We start from the raw sequence: 25,612 nt of genomic DNA on the forward strand, positions 1-25,612 counted from the left end.
AATTCCTTTAACAGGAAAAAAACTAAGACTAAACTAAAACCCCAACACTGTGTCATTCAGTAGGATTGTGTATCTTTACCTGTGGGTAAGGATGTGCTGTTTTCTCCTGTACCTTTATCTCACCATTCCTATTTCTTAGCCAGACTGTCTTTTTAAATAAAATTGCTATTGGTATAGAATTGTATAGGGAATGTAATGTGTTAACCATACTAAGGGAACTGTCATGGAGGGATTCCATTTGTGTGTTAAGGGCCTAGCTGATATGCCCTTCCCAGTCTGAAGTGGCAAAGATGGCTACAAAAATGCAGGTGGTTAAGAATATCAAAAAAAGAGAAACTCTGTAGTTTATTCCCAAATTAGAAAAACAGGTAAAATAGAGCTCTTAGCTTCGTGTTGTTATATCGGCGTGCCTCAATTCTACTGATTTACTTCATATGTCGGAGTGCTTTTGTAGATCTGGCCATTATGACTTTTTTGTTGATAAAATCCAGGGTTTCAGGAAGGGTTGTGGAAGCTTGAGAGAAGCATTTGCTGTTCCATTATACATACTGGTTGTATTCTAGCTCTGTGGTAAACCAATGACTAGCTAATGGAATCGTGGCTTTAACTTCATCAAATTAGTAGGTAAACAAATGAAGCAAAGGAAAGATAGACTCTTAATGAGGTACAAGAACAGTTTTTACTCACCTTGCAGAATGATGGACAGACACCAGCATCAGCACCAACCTGTATCCATCGAGGCAGATGTACTGTGAAGCTTGTAATATCCTGAGGTTGAATGCTTTGCTCTGTGTAAAAAAGGGAAAAAAGCCCCCAGCTGTTAACCACTGTCATCATGCTGCATTCAGGAGTTTTGCACCAATTAAGCAAATAGCCCAGGAGTAAAATCTGAGTTATCTTTGCGTGTTCTATATTGGTGGTAGCAAGTGATACATCTATGCAACAATGTTGCATAGATGCAATCTATGCAATAAATGAATGTCTCAGCATTTCCAACAGCTCCATGTAAAGCAGAAGGTCCTTTCTGATCAAAAATTGATCAGTCTGCCATGTATGTGGTAGCGAATTACAGTCAGAAATGTGAATCACAAAGTGGGCTTTCTCACCCCACTAACAAAGGGTACTGCTTCCACTGCAAAGACAGTTGAACAACTCCTAAAGAACAGCTTCATTAAACACAGGAAGTTTTACATTATTACACCAGACTTAAACTTCTGTGTCTCAGCAGTTACTACACAACCTGTTTGGTCATCTTGGCTGCACTGCAGCCCCTGTCAGAGGTGACAAACACTTGAATCACCTTTTAATCTTCTCCCAAGAGTCAGAATTTGACAAAAATTAAGGCAAAATTGTCTTACAGTGAGTCAGAAGAAGCAATGGCACCTAGACAGATAAACCCCACACATACACAGTATTCTTGGGAATTTTTTCATGAGGCTGACAGCAGACAGAGGAAAGGCAGGCTAAAAAGAAAGTGGTGTTAAGAGTAGTTACCTATGTTGGCTACTACTGAAACTCAAATACTGTCATTACTTTTAATTATTCAAGCATGGAGTAACATTTTATATATCCTGAAATCTGTAGCTCTATGTGCAACAGCATTTTGAAAATGTAATTTGTAGAGATCAGCAGTGAAAAAGTAAATTGGTTGAATGTGACAGAACGCTAATATTGATGAATGTCCTACTTTGTTTATTTTCTTTCAGTTTACAAGCTTTGAGGAAGGAAAAGTCCCGAGATGCTGCTCGCTCTCGCCGGGGAAAGGAGAATTTTGAATTCTATGAGTTGGCAAAGTTGTTGCCACTGCCTGCAGCCATTACCAGCCAGCTTGACAAGGCATCCATCATCCGACTTACAATTAGCTATCTGAAAATGAGGGACTTTGCTAATCAAGGTGATCCTCCATGGAACTTGAGGATGGAAGGACCTCCACCTAATACATCAGTAAAAGGTATGGAGTAAATATGTTGTATACTACAGAGTATGGCAGCCTTTAGTGACCTCTAAATTGAAATTTTTACTTTCATCCTTTCTTCTTTCCCTGCATATCAAATCCTTTAAAGGGATTCAAATGTGGAAATCTGAGGTCTGCATGAGAAAGACACCATGTGAAGGTGAAATAAACCTCTTATTTTAATTATTATTTATTTAACAACGTAACTATTACAGCTGTAAGTCTTCTGGGCGATGTAGACTAAAGTGTTTCAAGTTATTTAGCTGTTATTGTGTTGCTTTGTTGTAGTATTTTGCATAAGGATGTGTTTGAGAGGAACATGGCATTATTCCTTGATTTGAGAGCTCAATGTCTTAATTTTCTGGCTATACCTTAAAGGTAGAATCACGTATTTCTGAAGTTTGAAAGCATCACATCCACATGCGTAAATTTTCAGGTGAGAGACTAGGATGTTATTTATCCTCTCGTTATGTCTATAGAAATTATTTTGACTTCTGAGCCAGTAGGCATCTATCAAAAATTAGACTGTTTTCAGTATTAAATTTCCTCTTTTAATGCTCAAACAAGCAGTTGGGCAGCAAAAGCAATGTTAGGTGTGACTTGCCACAAACTAGAGGCTGTATGCATGTTGCTCCTAATAGTCTTTCCAATGACCTGTGTAAAGTGGATATTTTTGTAATTTATTATTTTTTCAGCTTAGGTTACCCATCTGGATGAGTGAGATCTCTGTCTGATAAGTGTTTTAAATTAAGGAGTAAGACGCAAAACCAGAAATCAGGGTTACCAAACCTGGGATTTCTGGGTGTCCTGGCTTTGACAGCACAGAAAACTCCTCTCCTTTATTTTTAGCTACTGATCTCACATTTTGAAGGAAGCATATTTTTGGAAGAGGCATATGAGATTTGAGCACTTCAGGTTTTTTCCACAAATTATGAACAATGAACTCTTAGTCGACACTAAATTAGATAGAATGTATATATCATGAGGCCGACAAAAAAGCTACATTTAAGGGTGGAGGGAGGAGGTAGAAATAGAATCTTATTTATCAGCCCACAGTTTTCTGTGTTGTCTCGTGTTGATGGTGCAAAGGGTTCTTACCTGCTTTTCCATTTAAAGGAAGTGATATTATTTAAGGAAAGTTATAATTTTCAGTGAATGGAGAGAGGCATGGAGGGCAAAAACCAATGCAGTTTCAGGCTGAGGATTTAGTAGCTGGACATAGTTACATCATTTCATATATTTAATTTATATTATCTGCCACATCATATATAATTCTCATGGAGACGAAAAGGCAATAATTACATCATCCAGGGCATGAGTATAACATGGTTCATTAGGCTTCTGATATAATATGCAAATGTTCCCCATTTTTACAGGATGAGAGTTTATTCTCAGGCAATTAAACAGTATTTCAAGTTAGATGTAAAGTGGACTCTGCTGTGCAATCTATGATCTGTCTGTGCTTCTACAAGCTGTCCTGTGTTACTGAAAGTCTGAGCTCTGCTGATCTCTGTGTATATTTCCAGAGTATCTGGGATCTATTTTTCATTATCCTCTTCTGGAATATATACCTGAATATATAATCTTCCTTTTTTTGCAAAGATTCTAATGAAGAAAATAATTTTACAGAACAAAATCATAATCTTAGGCAACAGCATAAATAGTCCAATCTAGATTAATGTTTCTCCCTATAAAAGAGTTGGGAACATTTAATGTCTGTTCACCCTATCTGATAGAATAACCCTGCCCTTCCAGCCATCTAGTGCTGTGGTTCTCATTCCTTTAGGTGTAAGGGGTGTGGGGGCTCAGGAAGGGTTTTGACTTTTTTTCTTTCTGTTTGGGTGCTTAGCTTTATCCTAAGTAGGATTGTATTATTTATGTGTCAGTATATAGAAACAATGCTTGATGAAAGAATGTTTCATTGTATAATTTCCCATAAGCAGGTTTAACTGTATAGTACAGGTATATTTTATGACTTCACCAGTTCTCCTTACATAGAAACCTGTTAACACATTCTGATCAAACATTCATGAAATTACATCAAAAGAAATTCAGTTTCATTTATTAAGGTTGCTTTTTGCTGCCCTAGAAGAAGTTCATATGTATAAACAAGCTCACATAAATAGCTTGCAGCTTCATGTGAAGTATGGTTGATAAACCTACAATAAAACACTAGACATTATACTTTGTATGTGCACAAACAATCTTCTGCATAGACTTAAAGACATTTGGAAAATCATTTGAGAGGTACTTACATTGTGTAGGCAACTGCAATTTTTTTTCTTCCCCCAATGTGGTTGTCTGCTTGTGTTAATCATTAATTTTAAAAGCTTAGTTTTAAATTTGTCCCCCAGTACCATACAGCAATTTAATAGTTTTAATTTAGTATTTCAGGAAGGTGCTTTACTCTGCCCTGTATTTATCACAGCTTTTCTTGGAAGTCTGTAAAGGCTGATGACTTTGTTTTCTTGTGCCTATTGTGTAGTGATCACTACAAGTTGTGCTTGCAAACGAGAACTCAGGTAACTCCATATAATATTTTCAGAGTCGATTACTTCATGGAAATATCTTGAGCAATTGGAAAGTAACAGATAGTTTTCTCCATTATTTTAGAAATATCTGTACTGTTATAATACAGATCAAATCTGCAATGAACATTATGCATTATTCAAGAAATGACCAGGCATTCTCAGCAGTGTTTCAGCTAAATAACTGATGATTGTAACCTTTAAAGAAATCTCATTGTGGTGACGATTGGTAAATCATTTCTCCATTCATAGTAATCTTTATTTAGAGGCGATCTAGAAACTATTATAACTTTTATTAATCTTAGAAGCAATAGCCAATGACCTGACATTTGCTAAAAATGGAAAAAATTTCCATCCTCTAATACAGCAGACTTCAGTCATTTTTCTTTTAGTACATTGTCTAAGGCTTTCTGTCTGTAGGAAGTCTCAGTTATAAACAAATACACACACAACTTATAGCAAATGAGTTTAAAGACAGTTCTTAAAGACCAGGATATGATTCTATATGGAAGAAAATAATCAAGATATTACTTAAAGTCAGTAGGAATAAAATTGTCTTTGATAGTACATACAGTGTGTTATGAATAACTGTACTACTCTCCTCTGTTTCCATCCTTCCAAAACTCTTTCTTCTGAGTCTGGAGTATGTTCTGAGGACAATAGTAAATGAGATGCTGATCATTTTTTTGAATTCAAATATGAGTTTTCTGAAAGTTATCTGGAAATGGTAGTATTTTCATAGGATAAGCTGTGTGTTAATCCAGGAAGTGGTGCTTTATGTGGCATGGCACTTGAAATCCTCTTGTGCATTTTGATACTAGGCCCTGTAGTCCTGTTCCAACATCAAACTCTTGTGAGGACCTTTGTCTTTTAGAATATTGTCTTCAAATTATTGACTTCAAATTTCATTGTACTTTTAGTACAAACTGTTTCTCAAAGCATTCAAAGATCATGAAAGTTTTCATGTTCTTTTCCATTATATTGTGGATTTTTTTTGCCAAGCCACATGTTTTTCCTTTTGTTTTTTGGTTTTGGTTTTGTTTTTTGTAATGAAAAGAGGAAGGGAGAGGAGGAGTGTGAGGCACGGTGAAATTCTTTGGTGTGTTGAATGTGTTTGGTTGACGTAAAGTCATGCTGTGTATTTTGATTTTGGGTAATAAATTTTGGGACTTTGGTTCTGACTCAGGACCTCTGTCACTATAAAAAGAAGGCTGGTGACCCTTTGCCTTGAACAGAGTTCCCAGCTTTTACAATTTCTGTTTCTTTTGAAGCAGCAATTAAATCCAGCACTCTGTGCCTAATTTTGCAAACCCTTGTCCTGGAAATTTGCATGATGAAATTGAAATAGCTATAATATTTTATTTTAATTTTTTTTTTTAATTGAAGTGAGGTGTTAATTTCTGACTTTGGAGATACCAGTGTTTTTGCAGGGCCATGAGCCTTATTTCTTGTTGAATGGTGTGGCATGTGGAAACTAGAATATGTAAGACAACTTTAGGTACATCAAATTAAAAGTGGGTTTATAATTTTTATTTTTCTAAGACAAAAATTTACATTTTATATTACATAGGTAAAAAACCTCTTACTTCTGCTGTAAGGGAAGAGGTGAGTGAGAGACTGTAGCTGAGGAATGAAAAAGGACTTCAGTAAATAGTACTGACTGACTGGTAGGTTGTGTAAAGAATGTGACTTTTAGTTTAGCCATCTCTACTTTTAGTGTTCCATGTTCTACAATTAATTAATTTTACACAATTGTGTTCTGGAATTTATATATCATAGGAGGAGAAATCAGATGCCCTCAAAAGTATTTGTGGTGTATTGAAATATTTCTTGTCCAAATTGTTCCTGTTCAGTGTAAGTAAATACAACTCTCAAAAGTTCCTTGCCGTAAAGCATTCAATGTTGCTTCAAGTCTGCATTGGTAGAGAGATTAAAAAAATTGATAAACACAAGAAGAAAAATTATGCTTTAAAACAAAATTACACTTTTTTTCCTTCAAACTATCATGTTTTTCAAAAGTTCCTTTCTCAAAATAAACAAAGTATGTAATTCTAGGCTGAAAATGAACTTGATGTCATATCACATTGTGGGGCTTGGGGTTGAGGAAATAAGTCTAGCACTTTGAATTCTCTGGGAAAGAAAATAAGCAATAATGATAATTGGAAAGTATGGTAATTGTTATCCCAAATGTCAAGTGGAATTACTTTCATTAATTTAATATCTTTTTCTCATAATTTTTGTGCTAGATGTGTATGCATTTATAAGAGATAAATAAGTTGTTATCTTCAGGATGATCTCATTGTGGAAACACTTTAAATAACATTACCTGTTGTTAGCCTTTTATATTTTAAATGGAGTGTTGTCTTCTGAGCAGGAAGTGCAAGATAGTACATGCCTTTCCCTGCTAAAATACACAAGACCTCCAGAGAGACCAGCCTTCTGTTCTGAACCCCTACACAATTCTGTTTCAGGGAAACCACCTATAAGGGCAAAGTTAGAATTACTTTCTTCCTTAGTGTGTTTGGCCTAAGACACTGTTTTTCAAAGTTTGGTGTGAAAAAGTCAATGAGATGAAAACAGAATAATGCAGATGAATTGGTGGTATTCCTTGATAGGAAAAAGGTCTCCAAATCCAAATCCTTTGTGCAGAATTTCTACTCTTGCGCTGGAGAATTCTTTATACCCCTGTAATTTATTTCTCCCTGCCTTGCAGGCATTGTTCTTATGACAATCTGATCCCTGTTTATATATAGGTCACTATCGTGCTCTGACTATGTATCAGTATCAACCACTGATTGTAAACATAATGTTTGTCCCTTGTAAACTTGTTTATGCGGCCATAGGGACAATGCAGCCATATGAGGAGGTACCTTAGTCTTCGTCCTATTACCTGAGTTAAAGATGATTAGTTGTTGTTTGAATGTAACAGAAACCAAGTGCTGAAAATTTCAGGAGGTCACTGGTGAAACATGAATGTTCTCTGTGAGAATTATTGATGGTGCTTTGGTATGAAAGATATGGGACCCAAAATGAGGTAGCTCTGTTTGAATCTCACTGTCACAGACAAGATGAATTGAATATGGGACTAAGAGTTGGTGGTTGCCTGGTGACAAGTGATCAAGACCTGGTTAACTTCAAATTTGGCAAATGGAGGAGGGTGTCAACCGATATACTTAGTGCATTTGAGGGACTAATTGCCTAGTGGGGAAACTTAGGAGTGAAATTGATTGTGAGGAAAAATTTTGATGGAAAAAATTAGAATAAAAGTTGACTAGAACCCCTAAAGAAAAAATTATGAAATTATAATTTCCTATGCACCTGAAAACTCTAAAACTGCATACTTTTCCAGAATGACAGTAAAATAATTAATTTGAAAAAGTATGTATGTGTATTTATAGAAAACTTAGTGAATTAAAGGGAAATATATAGCAAGATAAGCTGGAATGTCTGAGGTGCAGGATGCTGGCAAAGACAAGTAGAGACATTAAGCATAAAATCTAATGGGATTAGAAAAAATCAAGAAAAAATGGGCTTATGTATATTAGAAATGTGAAATAATTCTGGCAACAGTATAGGCTCTTTAGCAGTAAGATATAATAAAACTTCTAATGATGCAGAAAAGGCAGAAGAGCTTGATAAGGTTTATTTAAGCGCTTCCTTGTACAGAATCAATTCTACAAGTCTTTCGAGTTCAGGTTACTGATAAGTTTTTAGGATAATCCATACTTTGCAAGTGCTGGTGATGTGAAGTTTGTAGGATTGAGCTGTTTTAGCCTCAAAGCACTTGTAGGCAAAATACTGGGAAATTTCCTGTACCGAAAGGGATAAGATTGTTATATTTTTTCAACAAATGTGGATAAATGGAAAGCTATTCTTATCAAACAAACCTAGCTCAAATCTCTGAAATTGCAAGTGCAATTAGCTAGGATATGCATTGTATACTGAAGTATTTGTAAGGCATTTGGTGTCCTAGTTCATAACAATTATGGTTTTAAAATACTTTAAGAACATTATATTGGCAGAGCCAAGTGAAACACATTAACTGTATAATTAATTGATCTTGGAAAGTGGATTGAAGTGAAAGTTACTATTAAGAAATGAGTTTCTGTGTTTTTCTATAGAAACTGCTCTGGATATGAGCATCAAGAAACTGGGAATAAACATGGCTTGAATGCTGACTTAAAATTTTCAAATTACTATGATGTTTGGATCATAGACCACGATCGATGCAGCTTAGTAAATCAAACCTAAAATTTATTTGTTTTAGTATGAGAATGTTGTTGTTGTTGCTATTATTATTATTACTATGACTACTACTACTACCACTACTACTATTATTATTTTAATGTTTTCATTGCTGTTCTAAATGCTAGGCTACTGGAGTTAAAAGACTTTTTGAAAGGTTTTGGTTTTTTGTGAAGCAGAACAGAAATAATGGGAAAAGCATTTCAGGCTCAGCTCTTCTTTTTTTTTTTTATTTTTGATGAAGCAGCGCATAAATGAACCTACCTGATCATGCCAGTTCTGCTAGCAGAAATGATAGAATGATTTACTTTCTCATGGTGCTTTATTTGTACCATAAAAAGTTCTATCCATCAATTCTGTGGAGACACAAAATATTTACTGCTGATAGCAAATTAATACTTTTTCTAAAGTGTTGTCAATCAGATGTCAGTCCCTAGAAGAGTTGTTTATTGCTAGAACTCCCCCTTGAAACTTAACAATTAAATAGGAAAAAAACCAAACAGTAAGTGTTTTAAGAGCAAGGAAATAGAAAAGGTGACTTTAGTGTCTTTTCTCTCACTCACAGCAACTATTGTATTTCCATTCTGTAACACTGCAGTTCATCTTCCTTTCTCTTCTTGTGCTGTTACAATGATTTGGTCAACATTGCATATTCATTATGTTCTTTTAATACAGTATATTATTCTTAGCCATTTGAGGTTTTTTTGAGTCCATAGCTGAAACCCCAAATATGCAAAATGTCTTCATCTTGTACTCAGCATCCAGGGCTGACTCTCTCCTTTTTGTAGTCCTGCATTTTTCTCTACATGTTTGCATCCTTAATGCAGCCTTGGTAATGACAGCAATCTGGTGAAGAATATTAATATTTAAAAGAAACCCAAAGTTTTTAACTTTTCACTTCATTCTTTCTCCTTTCAATGTGCATGTCTTTTTGTGTATAGTAGTCTTTAGCATGTCAGTAAAAATTTACTCCTCAGCTGAGAATATACTTTCCTCATTCCTGCTGAAAGTTGGTGGGTGTTGCAATTAAAATTCATGGTTGAGAAAATTGATGGTATAGACTGAGTGGGTTTTGGCAAGAGCATGGGCTTCAGACTTGCAGAGGTAAATGTCAGGAGGAGTATAGTGTTGATGGTTGCTTTGGCTCCAACCTTAGCAGTGATACTAAAATAAGCCAGGGAAAACGTTCACATTAAAACCAAGTTAATTTCTTGTCACTATAATGATATGGATTTTCATCCAGTAGAAATTTCTGAATAAAAGTCAGTGCCACAACAGTCCTCTTTTCCAAAGCTCTTAATAAAATGCTTCCATATGATTTTTACATTCATGTTTTATGTTGCATGGGTTAGCTCCAGGTGGTCTTTTTTAGAAGCATGAATATCTTAAATTATATGAGCAGTATACAAAACTTTTTGCAATAACGCACATGATGGGGTTAGCCAATTACAGATGTGCAATGAATCCGGTGTGCCAAAAGCGCTTGTTCTGCTTTTTGCTTGTAGTAATCAGGAACAGTAATCACTGCTGTAGTTTTTGATATGTAAAATGAAAAAAGGCTGTTGCTATCTGCAGATTGCAATATCTGATGGAACTTTTTATTTGTCTTTTTATTCGCCCTTTTCTGAACAGAAGGAAAGTGCCTTTGCTATGAGTACTTTGGACACTCTTCAGTCAAGCTTGATATCATAGTGCACCATTTTACAAATGAAAGTGGTTGAGGAACTGGACCTTGTGGTTGGATTTAAGTTTCAGTATAGCGTTCATACCTTAGTCTCCTCAGCTGGGCAGAGAATGTAAGGATGTACATAGAGCCCTGCTAAATTCAATAGAGCTTAGTCTTCTATTATTGTAGTTTATTGGTTTTCTGGGTCATCTGAACTTCTACCATATATCTCCCACTGAATGAATCCTGCTTTTAGATCTTGTTGAGGGATATCTATTGCAGGGATAATAAATACATCTGTATGAAGAAATAGATTAACGAATTGATAATGAATGCAGCAGAAACCTAAAAAACCCCTCAAACAAACAAATAAAAAAGCCCAGACGGGGATGCTTAGAGGGAACAAAGCAGGGTAACTGAATGGGCTTTTATAATATTTGTTTTACCAAGAGTTACATCATTCAACATTACAAGTAAAAAATTATGTCTCAAAGAAAATATTTTGTATGAAATGAAAGAAAACACAAAATCTTTTTTTTTGAAGTAGAAAATCTGTGTTTCCCATATCATATGTCTGCAGTTGTACATTTACTGGCATTTTCTAAAGTGACTGTCCCAATATTTGGCATAAATAAGAGAGCCCTGGAAGTGAAGTTTCAAGTGTATGGATTTATTAATAATATTTATTTTCATGTAATAGTTATATTCAATACCTTTGGTCAACAGAGCAAGATTTAGATACTGAAGGTAGATCCAGCAGTTTTTAAAACCAAGGTGCAGTGATTTTATATCTAAATAATATGCAAGTATAACCACAGTCTGACCAAAGTTTGACCACACTATCAACGCAGCTTAATTTCTGCAACTGTGCTCTTTGAAGCCAGAGGAAGGAAATCGAGTTTCCACCAAATCCCTATGCTCTTGTGGTCTCCCATTTCAATCAGGGATATGAAGTAGAATACAATGAATCCATAGTAAAGACTTTCCCAGGACATTAGAGAGATCAGTAAAAACTGTTTTCATTAGCTGTCAGTAATTAAAGAACACCCTTCATATAGAGCTTACAATTTAGAGAACATGTAAGCCTCTATATCTACCCGAGATCACGAGCAAAATGAGAATCACTACACAGCTGGAGAACTTGTGTTGTTTTAAAATGTCAAGCTCCCTTAAGAAACATATTTTTCTGTTTATTTGCTAGCTTTTAAGCCAAAGTGAATATCTTTATTTTAAATTTCAAAGGTTTTAGTCATACTGCACTTTCTGTTACTATGGAAGGAAAGAAGGGCAAATGCCTAAGAAAACAGGTAAATACCAGTTGTGGCAGTGTTGTCTGCCTGAATGGAACTGTTAGAAAATTCTTACCTTAATTTCAGTGCTTGAGCTCATCATTCCCTATAATCCTTACTCACAGAGTTAGCTGAGTGCATCTGCACAAGCATGTGTGTGTTGTCACTTCGAATTCTGCTTTTATCCTGTACAAATTGTTTTTGCTTTGCTTTGCATGGGATGGTACCACAGGCAAAATTCTGTGTCTTATTTCATCATCTTAAAGCAGTTAAACACATATTTATAATCATAAAAGGAAGACAGAGAAATATCTTTGCTCACATTTTAATACATATAGACAATTTCCAAACTTTACCTATAGCAAGTAGAATAACATTGTCAACATTACCTCACTTTAGATCTTAAAGAAAACCATTTGTGCGAAGGTTAGGAAAAATCAGGAACTGCTTTTTTATTTTCTTTTATAAGTACATATTGTATTTCTACAATTATAAGAGCAACTGTACATCTATATATCCCCTTTCAAATTTGAATTACTGTGTATGCGAGCTGTTTCTCATCCTCTTGATGCAGAACAGTGCTGATAATGCTAATAGAGAAATTGAGGCATACACAGATTTAGGGCTAGCTTTTCAAAAGAGCACAGCACTCCAACTGGAGCCAGATTTCAAAAGATCTCTGATCCTATTCAGCAACAAAATAAATAGCCAGATTTTCAAAAGATTTCAGCACTTTGGTAATCTGATCATAAGAAGCAGCTGCTGAGCACATTTACAAAGCCAAGAGTGACTTTTTCAATATCCCATGAGAAGTGTGTGTAAGAGCAGGGAATAGAGCCCTCTTCCCATGTCCTAAGACCAAGAGTCCAGTTCTTAAGTAATAACACTCTCTTCATGTCCTTTGCAAGAATGCTATATTTAATGAAAGGAAATTTAACCCATTTAGAAATTTAACCCATTTCTGTGAGGAGAAATTTTTCAGAATATCATGAAGTTTTACACTCAGGGTAGATAATGAAGAAATCAAATAGGAATATTGCTAATCCATTTTATATTGAATCTCTGTGATATATTGCCTTAATTAGGTGTATCTTATAATAAGAAAACCCCTCCCTTTAGTAATTTTTAAAGATTTTATAGTCCACTGCCAATCTTTTAAGTGTCAAAAGAAAAAAATATATAATAACTAGGTATTCTAATAAAATCTAAAAAAGCCTGTAACAAGTATGTTGTATGGCAAGTCCAGGTGTGATTGATTTTCTGTGGACTTCCAGCCTCCTACAACATTCCAAGTGCATAGTTTTGGGGTTTTTTATTTAAATTTTAGATGGTTCTTTCCATCCCTTCCTAGGGATGAATAAATGGGGTGTTTAATTTTGTTGTTCTGAAGGTAAATTCTTTTTGTCATCTACTTAATACCTTAAAATGCTATTTTCTCTTTACCTCTATATATCAGCTGTTTCTGATTATTTTGTGTATCAGTGTTGTTATTTACTCTTCTTGTCCTGCTCTTTGTAATTTCTATCTCTCTCGACCTTTTTTTTTTCCTCTGCTATTCTTTTGTTCCAGCATCTATCCGGAAGATTTGAAGGACAAGTTTTCTTTTATGAATGTTACTAAGGAGCTGAGAGGAAAATTAGCAGCTCACCTAACCTAATCATACATTTGTTGTTAGTTTCTTCAACGTACCCATGGAGCTTCTTGATTCTCCAACAAACTTATTAGACATAAAGGAACTGTATTTTACACACAGGCATCTATGAGAAGCCATTTGCTATGTATTTACTCACTCACCACTAGCTTAGAGTCAGCCCAACAGATGTTCCTTGGGTAGAAGCACCTGGAAAAGTCAGTGCTTAAACAGCTTTACAAAATGTACTTATTGGCAGTTTTTGGTGTAGCTTGGTCTCCAGCAGCGATTATGCCAGACAGTGAATGTGGCATGGGATGATCTGTGAAGATGTCCATATCTGCATTGAGAGGGTTCTCATTTTATCTGTCAAACAGGAAGGTGAATTTTGGAGACAGCATCTGTTCAGTCTGAAGTGAACTGCACGCAAAGGATAGATATGATGGCCATAAGGTGATTGGTCCTGGAAGTGCAGAGCACTCGAAGAACTGTTTTGTTAAGGTACAATGTTGAGCAGCTCTGATAAGCATCCAGGCTGACTTCTTGCAGACCTGAGACAGAACCTCATCCAGTATTTTCTGCATCTGTTTGAGACACAGGCTTATCTCTTTGGAAAGTATCTAATGTTGATGTAAAGTGTTTAAATGATAAAGAATCAACTACATCCCTGGGCAGATTGTTCCAATGGTTAATTACTGTCACTGTGAAAAAAGTGTGCCTCATTTGTAGTCTTATTTCAGCTTCAGCATCCAAACACTGGATCTTGTTATGCCTTTTTCACTAGATTAATGAGCTGCCTACTGTCAGAAATCTCTTCCACATGTAGGTATTATGATCCTCTTAACCTTCTTTTCAGTAACTAAATAAATTGAGCTTTCTGAGCCTTTCACTATAGGGAATGACTTTTAGAAGTCTAATCACTCTTGGAGCTCTTACTTGAGTCCTATCCCATTTTCTAAGATATTTTGAGAACGGAGGAAACCACAGCTGAACACAATACTTCAGTAACACTGTCTTAAAAACCAAAAGTAAAACTTTCAGTAGCTATTCCAAAGTGATATTCTTTGGTTTAACCCAGTGACATATATTTGATATACAGTTCCATGTAATATAGACATGTCATCTTGGCGAGTTTTTTACTTTGGGAATTAACATGAATGTCTGTCTCATTGTGATGTGGTTCTGGATTCCTTTTGCTGATAAGGATTGAACAATGTCAAGAGGTGAATTCTCATGAATAATTGTGAATGCTGAAGGTTACCCTTGATTTTATATTTTGTTTCAATGGCATAATTCTTTCAGTAGGAATAGGTTGTGATAGAAAGAACTGAACATAGAGAACAGGCACCACAAGGTGAGACTAGGGAAGTAATCTTCTGGGGCAAGTGGCCTTCACAGTTATGATATTGAATGGGCCAGGATAGTAGGAGTGCAATATTATCTTACCCACAGAATTCAGATTTCTGGGAAAAAAAAATATCTGTTAAGAGTTGTCTGAAAAGTTCCTTATGACACCTTGCAGTCTGACACCTGTCTTATTCAGACAACTTGCATTGTCATGTTTGGTATCAATTTCATATCTGGACAAGGGAAAGCACAGCACACCCAAAATGAGTGAGCTTAGGAAATCCTTCCTGTGCATACACAAGCGGTTCCCTTCAACCCAGACCTGCCTCAAAGTCACCTCTACAATCCTAATACTGCTGTGCACAAAAATTAGGGGTCTGTGAGGAAAATTACTTTCTAAGAGAGCATATTAACTGAAGCCAGAATTTGTATGGAAATAGGAAGAAAATAATTCCTCCTGAATTCAGACATCCTCTGGTTCAAAATTAGAGTTAAGTGAACTCAGACTATCTGCATGATTTGAGCTCAGCTGTCTCTAGTATTTCCAAGGAGTGAAAAGAGATGAGACTTGTCTTGAACAAAAAAAATGGCTGCTTCAGACTCAGGTAGTTTCTCCAGAGGTGGAAAGTAAGCCACAGATTTTGCCAGTGGCTTCCTTCAGTTGTGTTCTCCACAGTAAGTTCTGTAAGTAACAGACAGAGGTTTCAAGCTCTCAACCATTTACCACTGTGAATTGCCCTGGGAGAAAGATATTTTACTTTCTTTTTAATCCTATATAAAAGCAGTCTCCTCAGACTTCTGGGTCAATTCCTTTAACTTTCAAAAATGCAGTTGCACTTAACTTTTGGCCAGCAATTTTTGGTCAGCTCAGGGGAAACTGTGCTTCACTCCTCACTTCAGAGTCCTGGGATTTCATTTGTCCTCAAAAATTTGGGGTGAGTTCAGAACTTAGGTCTTGCTTCTCTTGTTTGTGAAGTGAGTGAGAAAAGAAAATCCTTGCATATGTAGTGGCCTAACTCATCATTTCTCTGCTGGGAGGACACTGAATGTACTCTTATGGGCAGACAAGAGACTGCTGACTCTCTAGCTCACTTTCTTTCCTCATCTCTCACATTACCCAAAGGACAATTTTGCAATTGACTGTGCCCACATTTTCCCTTATATCTTCCCCAAAGATTATATACTAGGATTGTGTTATTCAGAACACCAGTCAGCATTTAAGAATGCTTTGGCATCTTTGCAGAAACTGTTAGCTATGAGTTATCCAATGATAAATTGTATATTTATCTGAGGATAAATAGGATAAGTACATTCATTTGCACAATTTCCCTACAAAATTATTAAAATACTCTTTTTTAAAAGGGAAGCCTGAATATGTAATATTTGAGAGGAAAGTAAGGTTACTATTTATTTCTGCTATTAATGGAGCTCTTTGTGTATATATAAATGCATTTTACTAAGTTACAATAGAGTAACAAGAAAGTTGAAATAATCTGGATCCATCTGCTGTATATTTTATGCTTCTAACGATTTAAATTTAATATCTCCATTTAGTTTCATACTGATCATTTACACTGACAAAATGAAGGAAAAGAAAACAGGGAACCTGTCATCAATCATTCATTTAATCAACTAGTAAAAAATAGATAAATAAACATACCGAGTTAATTATTTTTCTGTATGTAATGATTGACAATAATCTTAATTTATTCCCTTTTTAACCTTTTGCTGTCAGTATAGTTGGGATTAATAGGTAATGACAAAATGAGAAGAAATAAATTTCTGGTAGCCACTGAATGTTGCTGACATTGGAGTGTTTTCCCCTGAAACTTCTCCCTGAAGATGTATCAGATCTCTGTCATGTGTTATTTTTCACACTTTTTTGTGCCATGTTTCATGCCATTTTGGTGATTGCTATTAGTTTACAGACATATGGTCAGGAATATTTTATGAATGAAGAGGTTTCTGGAATGTACAATATTACTTCACATTTATATGAGAATTGTAATTTGAAGCTCTCAAAATACTTTGCACATGTTATTGCAGAGAGTATTCAAAAGCTAGCAGAAAAGAGTGCTACAGCTAATAACTTATGTTATCTGCTCCATCCGCCAGACAGTATTTCTTTACTGTTGAATCATCTATTCCCCCTTGCACTGTTTTACTGGATCCATCTGAAGTGAAGAGGGTACTCTCAGGCAGAATTCCCAAAGCAGCTCTCCATGTTTGTAGTGCAGGAGGGTTAGCTCAACTTCCTCTCTCAGCTTTTTGCCACAAAATTGTCTCCCCACATGTAAATAGGCATCTAAATAGACTCTAGTCAATCAGTAACTCCAGCTTCTAAAATATCTTTTTGTAATGATATTCCCATACATTAGTAATAGTTATCCTGAACAACACATGAAGAGAATATTTTGCAGCTTTTTTTTTGAAGTACTGTATAGCATGTCATTCAAATAAGTGGAAGACGTAGAGTAGGACATGCTTTTCATCTAACTTGAATGGTGTATCAATGCAAACAATGCTTCAGTTCTGTTAGAAATAACCGGGTTTTATTCAGGTGTGTTTCCTGCAGTTTCAGTAAAAGTGTTGTTGTGTATTTCAGAGATGAAAAAGCTTTGTATGTGCATCTATGTGTTTTGGTAATGAAGGCCAAAACCTCTGAGGCACAAGTACATGAATTTTCATTTCACAGATTTTGTGTTTGGATTCCTGGGTTGGGGTGTTTTTGTTTTCTTTTGATTTTCCCTGAAAGAATGATCTAGTTACATATAGCCACATAGTCCCCCAGCTGGCTTTTTTCAGAGATCCAAAAATGGAAATTATTTCTTCTACTCAAAAATTGTGTGCATCCTGGGTTTCTTTAAGGAATGAAGGGAAACAGAGGTGGTAATGATATTTGCCCATACATGAAGGAAAAAAAATAAAAGAAAAAAGTCCCAAAGATTCCAAAAAGAAGAGAAAAAAATCTAAGAAGATGAAAGCCAGTTATTGGTATGGTGTGTAGGCATTAGTCTTTCAAAGGCACACTTCATTCTTGTGTCAGGAATTTCCTGACTGACCTGCATCCCTGGGGACAGACACTCTTGCCATTGCATGGCCTTCAGGGAGACTGTGGTTATGTTGGACTGCAGCTGGTGAGGCAGAGGCTGGAGCTGGGCTGTGGTGGGTGCGCAGCCCCCACAGAGAGCTTTGGGCTGTGTTTGTGGAATAGCTGAGCTGGTAACCCTGTGTAGGGGCATCTGACCACCTGCCTGTAGCACAGATAAGGTTGAGAGGCCTGTGATGGCAATTTGTGGGCTCTAGATGATCTGAGGGATGGGGTGTAGAGTGGGCTGTGACTGTTTATCTGTAGGGTAGGAGCAGTTGGTATGTTCTGCAGGAGCATTAAGTATCCACTGTGGTGGTTGCCTGAGTCTTGACACTGAGGATCTGATCTCATACTCTGTATGTAACTGGAGACAAAGAGTTTGGTGGTTTTTTTCAGGGTTTGTTGAAGGGTCTAAAAATTTTGCTCTTTGGGAAAACAGTGAATTTTCTGACTTGGGTCATACTGAATGCTATATATTCCCTGAGAAGTATTCTAAATCTAGATTTTTTTATGCTAAAAAAAGTAGCAAAAAATGTTTAGAATTAGTTTCTCACCTGAAAAAAATTTTGAGACTTTAACTGTGTCCCAAAACATAAAATAGCAGACACTGCTGCAAAAATCCTTGAAGGCAATCAGCCTAAATTTTTCCTCTGCAGCAGCATATCTGCTCTATCCCTTCACTGGGCTGTCTAGCCCTTTGTGTTTATTGGCAGCTGTTTTCTCCTAGCTAAGCTTGACAAAGGATAAGGGATAAGATTAAAAATACTTTATTACCCTGCTTTCTGGTAGGAGGGAAGGAATGGCAAATATGAGTCGTCCCATTGCTGATGTCCTGTTCGTGCTGGTGCTCCCTGGTCTCACCCTTGCTGAGGGAAGATGGCTCCCCTCAGAGCACAGCTCTGCTCTAGCAGGATGGCATCCCTGGCAGCTGACTGACACTGGCAGAACTTTTTGTGGGACTTCTTTCTCTCCGTGATCATTTTTTGTAAACCATACACGTTCTAGAGAATATAGTGCTTCTTGCTTGCTGAAGAAATTATGGGGTTTTAAGGCGAAAATATAGATTTTTCATTCTTATTTGGCTGTAACATTTCTACTATTTAAAAAAATCATAATTGATATAGTATTTCAAATTAGAAATTTAAAATATAAATTTTGGAACATAATATTATTAAAACAGTAACATAAGAATTCTAGTCAATCTCTAATTTTACTGAGGTATAACCTTTTTAAGAAAAATTGCTGGGTTTAAGCAGATATGTCATACTGAAACCCATTTGTATTTTTAGGATTCATAAAATTAACTGGTCAATGATGTCAAATATTTTGGAGTATCATATCTAAATGTATTATAGGTCATATCTAAATGTAAGGTAGGTAATTCCTTATTAGATGACTTTGCAGTTAGTTACCAGTCTGCCAATTCTTGTATCAATAATGATCAAACTACACTATTAGCAACTCAGAATTCAACTGTTTTTCAGCTCAGTATAAGTCTTTAAACAAAACCAGGTTTTTTTTTTTCCATGTTTGGAACAGATATTAGTATCAGTAATAATCTGAAATATCATTTAAGGGAAATTCTTTTGTTTCCAATGTAGATTTTCTAGACTTTCCTGTCTTATATAGCATTTATTAAGTGTTTAAAATATATTTTTTTTGTATTTTACTGTGCAGCTTATGTACTCAAAGCATCACCTAAGTGCCAATAACACATTCTTGACTGAATAATGATGTATGTTGAATGTTACTTTTTTTGTCTTATAAATGGATGGCAATTTACACAGCTGTGGATGTGGGATGTTTCAATCCCAGACCATGTTGTAAGAAAAATTGAATGACAGTGAGCAAAACAGCAGTAATTATAAAACTAATTACTAAATGCTGATGATGCCCATAGGCTTTGCATAACTAAAATTAGAAAAGGAAATTGCTTTCGGCTTCAGAGAGGCAACATGCTAGTTATTTCACTGTTTCAGTCAAAATGGAACATGGTGTATAAAGTTCAATCACAAAAAAACCCCACATTAGTTTATGCACATATTTTTTCATACTAAAATGTTAAAGAATTCAGCTTTTTGTCTTTTAATACAAACACATCTGTAACATAAATCAAGAGAAGTGACATGAAACTACTTGTTGGACATCTTTCTATGTAGTTTTACAAGGCCTAATTTACCATTGAATTATTTTAGCTTTATGTTTATCAAAAACATGCATGAATATAAAAAAGGAAGGGTTTCCTATCACGTAGGCCCACATGAAATAAATATTTGGGATGAAAACCAGGAGACTGGATTTCAAAATTCCCTCAGATGAATTCCAGCTCCTCTTATATGTATCCTGGGGGTACATATATATATATATATATATATATATGTATATATATATATATGTATGTATGGTAACCATACACTTATGTGTTTTCCCAGGGATAGAATTGCTAGAATGACTCGTTTGAATGTAGTATATTTTTATATTTGTTGTTCATGCCTATATTACATGTACATTAATGCATACACACAGGCATAAAGTACCTAAATGGAACACCCATGTATTTATAGACAAATTTAATTTTCCTTATATAGGAATGCAATATATATATCATTGGTGGGCTTTTTTAATACTGTATTTATGCTTAATCCTGCAGAATATGAGATGCATTCTAAGCATATTTCTTTAAAAATTTATTTTTATAAAAATGGGTTAAAACCTGAGTTGATCAGGATTGGAGCTTGTAGGACTCAGCTTAACAATTAGAACCTGTGCTGTTGTTTCATAGAAAATTACATGGATATTATGGGATTTATCCTTTGAATTTAGGGTTGGGATTTGTTTGGTTTTTTAAAATTCTCAACTTTTCTTTCACTTTTTTTTATCTGATCTGGGAAATATTTATACTTGTCCTGTGTGAGCAACTAATAGATAGCAGCTTCAAAAGGCTTGAAAGAAATGCTCATTGGATTCTCTTGCATCAATATGTGTAGATTAAAAAACACCGAGTCTGTGTTTTTAACTTTCCAGTTGTTGAAATACATCTAGCTTTAACACTGTTGATAATGAATCTAAACATGAAAAATACAAATTCTGTATAATTTTCTGTAATCTGTAGCATTTTCAAGATTATATACCCTATTAAATTTTCTGGAGTTTGGTAAGTAAACTGGAAGCCTCAGGACTCTCTTTATTTAAACATTTACAGGGAAGCATATCTTAAACATAGTAGAGACATAAAGTAAATGTATAAACATTAGAGTAAGAGTTTCGTGGGTTTTTTAAGTGGACCACTGAGTAATTTTTGACTTTGTATGTCCCAGTAAATTTGTACTATGGCAGATGAAGTAGATGTGTCACATGTTACCATAGAGAATAAAAAGAGAATGTTTGTTTGCTGTATTCAGTTTTGTGAAATCAAATTCCACAATTCTAACTTTGATAAAGTCCCCCCATTTAAAGGCAAGTTTCTGCTCAGTTGTTTAGAGCAGATTTTAACTATTCTCATGCACTGTTTATATGTATAACATACACAGTTCCAGTACAGGTTTGTAGAAAAGATTCAAAATGGTCTTGAAGATACAAAGAATTAAAACTTCTCTCCTTTCTTATGGATTTGGGCATTAACAGCAGCAGCATTATTTGCAGTAGTATTTCTCAGTTTCATTTCCAATTCTGTTAAAATCATTAAGTGATGCTGGTGAATGGGATTGTCTTTAAGAGGTACTTGAAAAAGCAAGTAAGAAATCTTTCCTTTAAGGAGGACACCATTTTCTCAAAGGTTTCTGTCATGTTACACTTTAGCAATCTTTCTATTGTATGGAAAGAAAGAATTTATTGTCAGTACTTGAGGGATACAGAATGTCTGATTGACTGCCACCCTAGCCTGTTGTTTTTAACATAAACATTACAGCTGTGTTTGCTTTGAAATATTTGGCCATTATCCAGTAAATCTGTGCTGGAACACTAAATTATCACCTTATGCCCTCCTCCATCATAAGAAAGTGCTTTCGTCAATAAAGCATTATTTTTGTCTTTTCCTACTTTTTATTTCTGCATATTCAGGAACTTTGTTTTGATTTGTTTTGTAAAAAGCGGATATTATGTAAAAGCTTCTAACTAGTGAATTTTCTGAGTGGGTAACCTAGCAAGCATATGGAAATAATGGCAAAAGTACATTCTTAGTAAATTAATTTAAGAAATTTATACTTGTCCCTAATTTTTCGGAATGTTTCCATGATCTTTCAGATTTTAAGAATTTGATTTATCTGGCTATTCCATCATTTTTTTGACAAATATGAAGAGAGGGTATCTTTGTCATCATCTTCCTCTTTCACAGATTTCACATTGCACCATGAGCTTTCAGGATGTATCTACATCATAAAAGCAGAAGGCAATTAAAATCGACAAAAATGGCAAACCCAACATAATCCCAGTTTTCACAGTGCTAGTAAGTAGGTGAGACTTACAGTACTGATTCTAAGCTACTTTCCTGCTTCTTTCTTCACAAGTATTTCAAATTTATCTCCTTAGCTCAGGATAGTCAGTCTTTTATGCAGAAGAAATGGGGCTAATAATGTCTCTTCATTAATGCTGGTTTCTGAAATTCGGTGTACAGTGCATTGCACACGGTGGATTGCTTTTCTTGTGTCTATCTGTGAGGATAGAGGTATTCCCTTATCTTCTACTTTTCTTTCTGTGTTCTTGAAGGAGTTTTTTTCCCCCCGTATGATAACTGCTTTTTCTAAAGTTGAAGACTTCTTCTAGGTAGTTTTGAAAAACGTTTCTACTTTTCATTGCCACTTTTTGATTTTTGAAAGACTTTCCAGTATGATAAGTAAGAAATCTCAAATCTGAATAAGAAAAAGAAAAAAATGTGTTTAGTCATGTAAGCAATTCCACGGGTTTAAGCTAGATAGTTCATTTGCTTGGAGTTAACAATCTATTTCAGAGTCTTGCTGAACTTCAGTCATAACAAAAAGACAAAGAGTGCATCTAGCATTAGGACAAGAATTACCTTCCCCATCTTATTATCTTTTCTGTCTTTCTTTGTGTTTGTAAGCCTTTATCAGTTTATCAGTCTGTATGACAGGCTTATATCTTAGACAATTTGTATGCTATTTTTCAAGTCTCTTTTTGTGAAATGCTAGATCTGTTGGTTTCCTGAAGCCTGTTGTGCATTGCATTTATTGCATTCTCTACACAGTGTTTTAAAGAACTTACAAGATTGATTTTAACCACATGCATTAGATTGCAGAGTTTGGTTTGAAACCATTGCAAAGACAACCAAAGCCCTTGTGAGTTAAATCTCTGAGATGTTATCACTGTATGATAAATTTAGCTGATTTCTGCCTGGTCTGTGTTATTGGCACAAGGGAGCGCATCAAAGGTGTTTAACACAAATAAACTATGTAGTTATCTTAGAAAAGAAGCTTCTGTTTTTACCCAACAAGATCCAGGTCCACTTTCTCTATGATCAGAATATTACAAAGCTAGTAAAGAATAATTTATATCAGAAGTTCTGTGATGGAATGAAATGGAGCTCTTTTGAAGTATGATCTCTGAAAGCACAGCATGAAGCTCAAATAAAGTGAAGGACATTCACTATTACAAGTAATGTCCTTAATAATCTTGTTAGTCTAGTCTCCCTCTGTAAGAGACAAATGGAACATTATTGGCTTATGGGCTGTAGTAAATAATTTAGTTTCCAATATTCAGGCTGCTTTGACAGTAAATTAAAATGACATGAAAGGGGCTTGTTGAATAAAGAAAGTATCCAATCAAATTTAATTGGCATGACTAAGGCAGTAGAAATATGTTTTATAATTAAACCATGTTGTCTTGGAGCTTTATAAGCATGTATGAATCAAAATGTCAAAAATTATTCTTTGATATTGTGCATTTCAAACTTTGCATGGTGAATAGTTTTCTTAAACAAGGTTCTAGACACGCATATTGATTCAACATGAAAATAGTCTTAAAAGTTTTAAATAAGTCAGTTCTTAGGATTTGTCTACTGATCTGACAATTTTCTGTAAAAGACTAAATTTTTCAGTCCTCTCATATTTAAAAATCTGTCTTTTGTACCAGCTTTGTATGATCCAGCATTTTACTGGCGTAGAAATGCTGCTGCTTTTCACCTGTTGTTATAACACTGGATGGCTGAAATCAATGTTAATAGGTGCAAGCATAAAAGAATGAAACCAAGAGGAAGATGTAAAAAAAGGAAAAATAAAATATGTGGCAAACTAATAAACCATTTTCTATTACTAAAATGATTCTTTTAATGTTTCTTATTTTAATCAAGCTATTTTAGAGTTCACATATATTAACCAAATCCTACCAAATATTTTTTGTTGAGTTCTTATCTCCTTATCTCTTTGTCAAATGAGTTTCAGAAAATGTGGATTTTCCTTAATTGCATAAAGAGAAAATATCTCCATGGTTCCAAGAATAACAGTGCCTCTACAAATTTGCACATTTACAAACATTCTTTTGTTCTTACATACAAATCCCCCTAGTACATAATAGTGAGTTATTTGCACATCCCTATGATACTACTTTCTCTAAAAAGAGAACATATAGCTAGCCTGGCCATTTAAAAAAAAAAGAAAAGAAAATTTCAGTAGAAAAGTTTTTCTATGAGAAAGTCTTCTAAATTAATCTCGTCTTCTGGAAATTATGGACAGGTGACTTTTATGTTAAGAATGTTGTTAGGTCACTATGATCTGCTGGTGTACTTCATAAGTCAATGCTAGGATTCTAAAATTGATTAAACTCTGAAGCGCAAGAAGAAAATACATTGATACAGAAGTGGAAATGAATGGTAGTATTCAACTTTTGTTATATCTTTGGTCAGGTGAGAACATTGTACTCTCCAAGTGTGACTTGCAGTGCCAGATGCTCTGGGTTCCAAGGTAACTCTTCAAGATTGTAAAACTGATGTTACACATACTATGGAAAAAAAAGGTGACTATCTCTTGTAAGTCTCAGCTAGTCTTGTCTTTTGCAGGAAAAAAGATGCCTGTATCTTTGATACGTGTAGTGACTGGATGTCCAATTGCTTGTCTAGATCCCATTCTGTTCATAGATAAGTGGGTGAAAATTTCCAGCTTTTAGATGAACAAACTCCAGGTGAACAGAGGTAAATAAAGGCTCCATCTGGTCCCTTTCAACTGCTAAAAGCTTCATTCTCCCTGAAAGGAGAACTGAGAATTGAAGCGGGGGCTAGGGGGAGGGGAAGATGAAATCTGCCTAAAATTTCTTCTCATGACAAATCACTTATTATGTTAGCATATTGTTCCTTCACACTTTTATTCTCTCATGCTAGAGAGGGCCTTGTAAAAAGACTTTGAGAGTTAAGTGTAAAATCTTAAATATCTTTTAGCTTCCTCACCTTAAGCTGCTTTCTGACTCATCAGTCTGCTGATTAAACAGAATTTTACCAGCAGTGACTGTTTAGTCACTGATGTTTTATAACATGCCAACCAGATTCCACTGGATAAACCCTCCATTGTAGTCGATGAATCCTAGTGCAACTCCAGCTGGGGAGCTTGCATTCCTCTAGCTATGTCATATTTACATCAGTGTAAATATGAAATACCTTCACTGAAAATTATTATTCAATTGAACTGTGGGTAGAAATCAAGTTGTACCGTTATTCTGGGTCTCATATCTATGCTGAATGTTCTGATAGTCAAAATTTTTCTCAGTTTATCTTTAGCTCAAAACAGCCTAAAGAATTGCCTCTCAAAAATATGTTCCCATTGTAAATGATCAGTCAGCAAGCAAAATCCAGGTGCAGTGAAACTGGTGGCAAAACTCAATGCCAAAATAGTGCCAGCCCTTCAAATGCCAAAAAAAAAAAA

At 35.2% G+C, this 25,612-nt stretch overlaps 1 protein-coding gene across 2 annotated transcripts in view; it reads left to right on the forward strand.

Moving 5' to 3' along the window:
* NPAS3 (neuronal PAS domain protein 3) overlaps positions 1–25,612 on the forward strand; it is a 607,366-nt gene that overhangs the window by 184,968 nt on the left and 396,786 nt on the right. For both annotated transcript variants that reach the window (XM_042047597.1, XM_042047598.1), the window contains one exon: positions 1,707–1,951. In XM_042047597.1, the coding sequence (XP_041903531.1) occupies positions 1,707–1,951 (245 nt within the window). The remainder of the gene's footprint in view (positions 1–1,706; positions 1,952–25,612) is intronic.

This window comes from Corvus kubaryi, unplaced genomic scaffold (genome assembly GCF_017639235.1).
Source record: "Corvus kubaryi isolate FWS band 111438036 unplaced genomic scaffold, C.kubaryi_AGA036_p1.0 66, whole genome shotgun sequence".
NCBI classification, from domain to species: Eukaryota; Metazoa; Chordata; class Aves; order Passeriformes; family Corvidae; genus Corvus; species Corvus kubaryi.